This window comes from Curcuma longa, unplaced genomic scaffold (assembly GCF_044706935.1).
Source record: "Curcuma longa cultivar G26 ecotype Majalengka, Jawa Barat unplaced genomic scaffold, ITB_CL_G26_1.1 contig_20602, whole genome shotgun sequence".
In the NCBI taxonomy this organism is placed as follows: domain Eukaryota; kingdom Viridiplantae; phylum Streptophyta; class Magnoliopsida; order Zingiberales; family Zingiberaceae; genus Curcuma; species Curcuma longa.
Window position 1 is genome coordinate 12,717 of NW_027431424.1, and position 8,223 is coordinate 20,939.

The 8,223-nt window shown below is 37.4% G+C and overlaps 1 protein-coding gene across 1 annotated transcript; it reads left to right on the top strand.

Moving 5' to 3' along the window:
* Nucleotides 1–6,945: 6,945 nt before the first annotated feature.
* On the top strand, nt 6,946–7,953 carry LOC141817458 (bZIP transcription factor 53-like). Its single transcript, XM_074705097.1, has one exon. It carries the CDS (start codon nt 7,376–7,378, stop codon nt 7,811–7,813), a length of 438 nt encoding a protein of 145 aa, XP_074561198.1. The 5' UTR covers nt 6,946–7,375; the 3' UTR covers nt 7,814–7,953.
* The last annotated feature ends 270 nt before the right edge of the window (nt 7,954–8,223 follow it).

Genomic DNA, 8,223 nt, shown 5'->3' on the forward strand with positions numbered 1-8,223 from the left:
TTCTCTGTCCTTTTTCATGTCCCATTTGGAGACAACCAATGACTCAAGGGATCGAGAAGCCCGGTGTCCCCTCATCACATTTAAATATCAATATTGTTATCCTCGAGAGGTAGTTTAAAATGTTGAGATACAATCAAAGTTTTATATTGAAAAAAAATGTTAAAATTATAAAATGGAAGATATCTCTATTGATATGAAATCTTTTGAATAAAAATCAAAAAATAAAATTATGAGGGTGTAGACTCAAAGTGGACAATATCATACCGTTTTGAAGATATATATGAATTCCATCAGATCTAATAGTGCATCAGAATAGGTCTATGTAGTATTATGTAGAAACCCTTATAAAGGAATGATTGGGGACTCGTAATAAGAGGTCTGTTGGGATTGTTAAAGGGGTTGGTCTGTTGAGACCCGGACCAAAAAGGGGTCTGTTGGGACTATTAGGAGGAGCTCCCAATGGTTCTTTGTTTGAGAGGTAGATTGTTAGGATCAAATGAAGTTCCACATTAGAAATACATGGAAAAAAATTTGGGGCTGTATGATGGAGACATCTATATTGGTATGAGACCTTTTGGATAAAATTTAAAAAATAAAATCATGAAGACTTGAACTCAAAGTGGACAATATCATACCGTTTTGGAGATATACGTGGATTCCATTAAATCTAACATAAAAACCCTTAATACTCTTGTATATTCCTTACATTTAACTTTTCCTACCGTTCGGTTGACTTAAACTTCAGAGGAGCCTTATCGGGTTCACCACTCGGAGCGAGCTATTTTCTCTAGCATGTGCAAATGTGGAGGAGTCATTATTTGATTTAGTCGTGCACTATAATAGCATATATCAGTTGCATCATTTTAGCATTGTTTGTGGGCAAAGTGAGTCGAGACGTTAAACGTTAAATACAAGAAGGGCTAATCTTGAACACCCAGAGTCTGCTTCCAATTGATGAAACCAACTTCTACCCAATAATCAAGTTGCAATGGTTGTACCATTTACAACCAAACAATTGAACCAATTGATCACCATGATAGTACAAGAGGTCCTCCAAAGGAACATCTCTCTTGATCCTCTTCCATTGAAACATAGAATCAAGAACTAGATTGGGATATGGAAGAACTTAGCTATCCATTTATTGATAAGGATCCTGGCGGAATATCCTCTAACCAACTTCAAGCTTCCTCTACTAGGAGAATACAACGACTCTTCCAACCCAGAAGATCATCTGTGATAGTTCAAGAATGCAACTTTCCTTTATCAATATTAGGACAGGAGTAAGTGTTGTGCCTTCCTAACCATCCTAGTTGGACATGTTCAATAATGATTTAACAAATTAAAGCCAAGAACTAACCACATCATTGAAGACTTTAGCTCAACCTTTTTGCACCACTACACTAGCATCAAAAACTACCACAAGAGGTCACTCAACCTTTTTAGCCTAAAGCATCAAGGATAGAAAGTCTCTCAGGGAATACATTCAATGCTTCACTAGAACAACTTTGGTGAAGGTCCTAACAACTATATTAGAAGTACTAATTGGTGTTTTATCCCAAGGGATCTCCAAGATGGGAATTTCTTCTGATCCATTGTGAAAAACTCTCAGTCGATTACAATGAGATTGTCATAAATACATTAACATTGAGGAGGCCTAAAAGACAAAGAGAAGTGAGTAGAAGACTATCTCCTGACCCAGTGAGAAGACAAACTGAAAGGTCTAGGCTAGTCTCTCAACTTGAGTTTAGTCTTTAGGGTATTTTGCCCCATACATGCCTTTAATAGACCCCAGTCTCAGCTTCTTGGTGCCATCCATCAAGAATATGAGCATACCACTTGAGGATGGCAAAAACTAAGTCCAAAGATAGAGCACCCCATTAGTTATCATCCCTGAGTGAGATCCTTGTTGACCTCGGAGGGCATGCCCTACAGTAGGGCTCAAACTCCATGGCGTCCAAGATTCCCTTGGTCAAACACTGCAAGAAGAAAAAGAGCCTATGAATTGTGTGACCCACCTCCACATCAAGACCAAGAAGTACCTAGAAGGTGGATTGAGGGAGACGACCCCCCAACTCAGGGATCTATCAACAGGTTCTTGTGTGGGGTCACAGATGAAGATTCCATAAGGCATAGAACTTAATAGACAAAAGATGGAAAGTTTCGAGATTAGGGATGGAATGAAACCCGTTGTGATGCCCATAATCAATTGTGGATCTTAGGACCTTAAAGGAGTGATTTTCCTCCATAATGACACTCTAGTTATTCAAGCTATAATAGCTAACTATGGTATGGCTTGTTTATTGACTCATGATTTTCATTCAATATACTCTTCAAAAACACATTCAATTAAATGAAGATGGACTAATCAGAACTTCAACTGATATCCACCTATTCGACTTTGCAGGACACGAGGTTTGACCGGTAAAGAAAACCAACCTCTTGTTCTCCTTCGGGGAAGAACCTTGATGGAGCCCGTATTGCCTCATTCACTAACCAGATTCACAACTTTTGAAGATAGGCCGTCTTTAGTCATCGATGATCCAAACTCTGATTCGGATTCGGTTTCTTTCTTAGGTTTAGGTTTTGACTTAAGTTTAGGTTTAAGTCTATCAGTTTTATAAGCAATTAAGGATATACTCTTTTCCTTTTGATCTAGGTTGGTTTGCTCATGAAGTTCAAAATCATAGAAAAATTCATCCAATTTAATTAAGGATAAGTCTTTAGATACTTTGTAAGCATCTACCATGGATGCCCAAAGAGTTGTTCTTGGGAAGACATTTAGGGCATACTTAATTAAGTCGTGATTATTGACCTGTTCATCGATTGCATTAATGTCGTTTGAGATTTTCTTTAACTGGCTATGCAATTGACATACAGACTCACCATCCTTCATTTGTATAATTTGAAGTTGACTTAATAATAAGTCTTTCTTGGCGGTCTATGAGTCGACTGAGCCTTCATGGAGCTCAATGAGTTTTCCCCACAACTCTTTAGCACTGCTAAAGGGTCTAACTTTACTCAATTGTTTCGTAGTTAAACCGCATCAAAGTGTGGTTGTGGCTCAAGCATTTGCTTGAACTTTCATTTTAGTGTCATTTGTCCAGTGACTAAAGTCGGAAGACTCGCCATTTGGATTTGTAGGTAGTTCAAACTCTACCTTACTTATCATCCAATTATTTATCTCATTCATAAGATAGTATTCCATCTTTCATTTCTAATAAGTAAAGGTATTACCATCGAATAGAAGAGGGTGGGTTGTGTTATAACCTTCTTGCAAGGCCATTGAGCTTAGAGTTAAACAAAATTGAGTTAGAATTAAGTTTTTAAGTTGATCTTGACTCAAACACAAAATTCATCTTAAGTTAGTTTCAAGTTTTGCTTTGGGCTAGTTAAAAATAAAAATTCAACTTGTTTTCTAGGTCATAACGAGACACAGTGATCTTTTTAGGTATCAGAACAACGACCTCTTCTTAAGACAAAGCCAAAGTAAGAACCTTAAATTTAACTAGCTTTAGTACAATCCCTTGATCTAATTGGTTTAGAATGAGGTGAGGTAGCTTTGGCTAGTTTCACTTAACTAAATGCACCAGATAGGGTACTCCTTACCCTTCCTAGACATGCACCTAATTGAGCTTTCCTAATGTATTATCAACTCAACACACTCTGATACTAATTTGTAGGATCGAACTCGACGCTAGAGAGGGATGAATAGCGTTACGAATTTTATGAGCTTGTTTAAAATTTAAATAGTGGAATTAAAATAGATACTTAATACTTTAGCACTTGTTCTAGATTATCAATCAAGCATGCAATAGATTTAATAACAAATTGACAAACTAATCATGCAATGACTCAATTAATTTAACACATTGAGCATTCAATAATTTAATTAACGAACTGAGCATACAACAAGTTTATCAAACAATATTAGTTGTAGACACACAACACATAAAAAATTGATTTTTATTTTGATTAATTCCTTGCTAAAAAGATTCTAAAGATAGAGAAACCTTAAAAAGAATCTAAAAATTGTTAAGCGCAAAACAATCAATGTATGACAACTAAAATGAAATACAGATTATACTTAATTGTCATTTAGGAATTTGAAGCTCGGAGTCGCAGCAAGTCATTGCAAGAGATCGAAGATTGTGAGTGATACAATGAGCATGTTGAGGAAGAGCATGAACAGAATGAATGTAATATTAAGTGTGTTGTCGAAAGCCTTATCTCAAGGCCCTTTTTATAATAGTCTCTTCAAATGTTGACATAGTAGCCTCCTGTCACCCGGACCCTCTCTGATAGCTTGGACATTGCTGACATCATTGCGACTTTATTTGATAGATAACATCGTTCATGGTCATTGGTCGACTGGACTCCCTTCGGTCACTTAGAGATTGGTTAAATTCCATCTTGACTGTCTTGCTCGGATTGCTGTATCTTGTTATCCTCAATCGCCTGGAAGCATCTTGGTCGCCCGGACTCTGTGATCGCCCGCCTCTTCTCCGACCGCCTAGTAAGCCTCGATTCTATTAGTCAAGGTTTATCACCATCTAGTTGTCCGAACTCCTTCTGGTCACCTTAAAATCCCGAGTTTGACTTCCCGACATTGGTTACATGTAATGAGTAGTATGAATATGAATTTACTCATGCATACCTTCCACTAGTTCAACTCTCAACTGACTTATCTAGTGTGATTTATCAAGTTCAACTCCCAACTGACACTAGAAGTTCAACTCTGAACTGATCCATTTAGTGTGATTTGCCAAGTTCAACTCTCAGCTGACTCCAACTTGGACTTAGTTGCCAAGGCTTCAACTCTCAATTGACTCTGCTTAGACTTGCTCTACCAAGGTTTCAGCTCCCAGTTGACTTTGATTGGACTTACTCTACCAAGGCTTTAGCTCCCAGTTATCTATGCATAGACTTGCTTTGCCTAGTTCCCAACTAGGGCTTTCTGCTTGATTTCCAACCAAGACTTAATCAACTACTTGATTCGTAACCAGGACTTTTCCACTTGTCTAGCTTCACTAAGACTTAATCATTTGTCTGGTTTCCACACAGGACTTTTCACTTGTCAAGTAATATGTTTCTTTTGACACAAGAATGTTAGATCTCAACACAATCTAACTTTATACTTAATCATACATCAAAATTTTGGATTCACTGTGATGATTCCAGCACCAACACAAATCCCTTCATATATGACAGTGCAATGATACAGCTATGAGTCTTTGCGGCAAACACTTCTCCAAATATTCAGAGTTGAACCGTCATATAACTAATATTACCTCAACCCAATAATAATTTCCTAAGTTGCCAATATCATCGATAATATTTATAATTCCTATAGATAACTTATAAGTAGAAAAAGCAAATAAAATAGAAGAAAAATGTACAAACTATAAAATTTATAAAACGACCTAATATCCTCATCTAATTCCATGCGGAGATAATATTTCTTCATTAGGTGTTCCAATTTGGATTGATTTAGTTCTTTACTTGCAAAGTATCTTTTATACAATTCTCCAGAATCAACATTGGAATACATCTTTACATGCATGGGTCTATTTGGGAAGCGTTAGTGCTACATCTTTGGTTGTGAAAGCCACAACCACATTGCAAATTTTAAAAATTTTACCTTCTGAATCTCAGTTCTCAAATATGTTAACTAGTAATCCCCTAAATAGAATTTTTGGTATACTAAGGAAAGACACAAAGGGGCTACTGCTTATAATGTTAATGTGTTTTTCATGGAGATTCACTTTTTAATACCCCTTTCCCTTGCCCTTACCCTTTGGGGAAGTTTGACAAAAAATTTTTATAAAATGACCTAATTTACTCATCCAATGTAACTTCTACTTCATACGTGATAAATCATTCTTTAGCATTTTTTCAGCTCTTGATGTAGATGTTTGCATTTTTTGCAGTATGCAAATAAAACATTCGAGCTTTGTAAATAATCAACAAATAACATGATTTCTGTCTAACTAAGTTAAAATATTTAGAAGACCAATATACTTTATTGGGTAATTCTTCAATGATAAGAAGTATGACACAAAATTTAAAATAAATTATACTTTTTAGCCAATTTATTTGGATATAATTAACAAACTTAAATACAAGTATGACTAATTAATTGTACAGATCAAACTATTTATAAATATTATTCTTAATTGATGATGGTACTAAGATAATTCATTTAACTAGTCCCGATGACCTATCTACATGATACTGCTTAAGCCAATTTAATCACATAATTTTTATGAAACTAAGTTAAACTAAGTATACATATTTTACTTAAAATTTTTAAAAATATATAATCAAAATAATTTCACCTGATGGATTCTTCGCTATTTCAAATATTAATGATTCTGTAGCCTTGTGGTCAACCTCAACTGGACCTAATTCTTCCAAGGAACAAACACAAATTGAAGACATGGAAGCCTTATACCAAAGGGAGATCACACGGTCGTCGGTGAAGCGGTGAGAGCTACTATTCTCGATTTCGTCGATGAGGCGTGATCAAGGCTTGTGAAAGCGTTAGTGAACACTAAATGGACTAGAGCCGGTGAAGTAAAAGTAGAGATTTAGGTCGATTTCGCCAGTGAGAACTAGGATTTCCGATTTCATTGATGAAGCAGGAGCGAGGCGGTGTCAGAATCTTTTAACAGGAAAACATGCAAGTGGTTCGGTGAGATACCTCGAACTTCCATTTAAACCATCCCTATTTCGAACGATCACCCAACCACACACAAAATTTTTGGGAACGATAAAATGGGAATTGAACCCACGCTAGGTTATGCGATCTAGACAATCTCAAAATCACTTACGCAATTTGGATAATTAAATCACATAATCATTTATGCAATTTGGGAAGTTGTTATTATTTCTCTACTTTACTAACATATTCGAATATACCAGGCATTTCAATAAATATCCCAGTTAGCGTTCCTTTCCAACCTCCTCCGTTCCGTCCTCCGGTTGGTGGATGTAACTCCGCTCTCCATTCCAGTTAACTTCTTCTCCCTTCTCTTTTTGTTTGTTTGTTTCCCCCCTCGATCTCGCTCCTTGTGTTTCGATCGTTTTCTCCCGGATCCTGACTCCCAAAATCTGATCTTTTGGCCCTTTCTTTGTTCTATTTTGTTCTTCCTTGTTTGGTTTGCTGTTCTTGATGCAAATCTCATCGGAAACCATATTCTAGCCCTTCATGCATCTCTCTGATCTTACCATCTGCTTCCTCCACTCCTTCTCCGTCGTCTTCCTTTACTGGTCCTATGTGATCCCGTGACCTGGTCCGTTCGTTCAGCTTGTTCAAGACGTCTTTTTTCTTCTTTTTTTGTTATTTTAGATAACTGTTGTATTAAGAAAAGGATCGATGTCTCGCTTGCCTTCCCGCCGATCTTCGAGCTCCGAAGGGGATTCGCAGGCTGTGATCGACGAGCGGAAGCGGAAGCGGATGCTCTCCAACCGGGAGTCCGCCCGGCGATCGAGGATGAGGAAGCAGCAGCACTTGAAGGAGCTGACGAGCGAAGAAGAGGAGATCAAGAGCCAAAACGCCCAAATATCGATGAGGATCCATGCGGCGACGCAGCGATACGTGGAGTTGGAGTCCGACAACGCCGTCCTGCGGGCGCAGATCCACGAGCTGACGCAGAGGCTGCGGTCGATCAATTCGATGCTGAGGAACGCCGCGGAGGTAAGTGGGATGGACATGGACGCCGCCCTGGAGATGGCCGATCCTCTTCTGAAGCCATGGCAGATTCCTTGCCTGGCGCACGCAATCATGGCCAACGCCCAGACGCTGCAATTCTGAAGCAAGGTCTTGATATTTCATAGTCTCAAATTTATAGATGTAACTTCTCGCGTTGTCGTTGTTTGTGCAGTAAGTTTAATTTGTGTGTGTGCTTAATGGAACATTGTGTTGAAGTATATGTTGTGGTTTTCTTGGTTAAAGCTTTGCATCTCTTCTGTTCTTTCTCTTCTCTTCTCTTCTGATTAACATGGTTGGATATTGGGTTTTAAAAGGATCAATATGATTTTGTAAAAATTGGGAAATTTGTTTAAAATCGATTAAAAGTGAATAAAAAATTAATTATTCAAATTTAGTCCAGAATAGCATTAATTGTTAATTAATGTTATAGAAAGAAGTATATAAGGAATAGTCTCACATCCGTAAATTTGATAAACTTTCCTTCCTTATTAATGTTATTGTATTAATGAAGT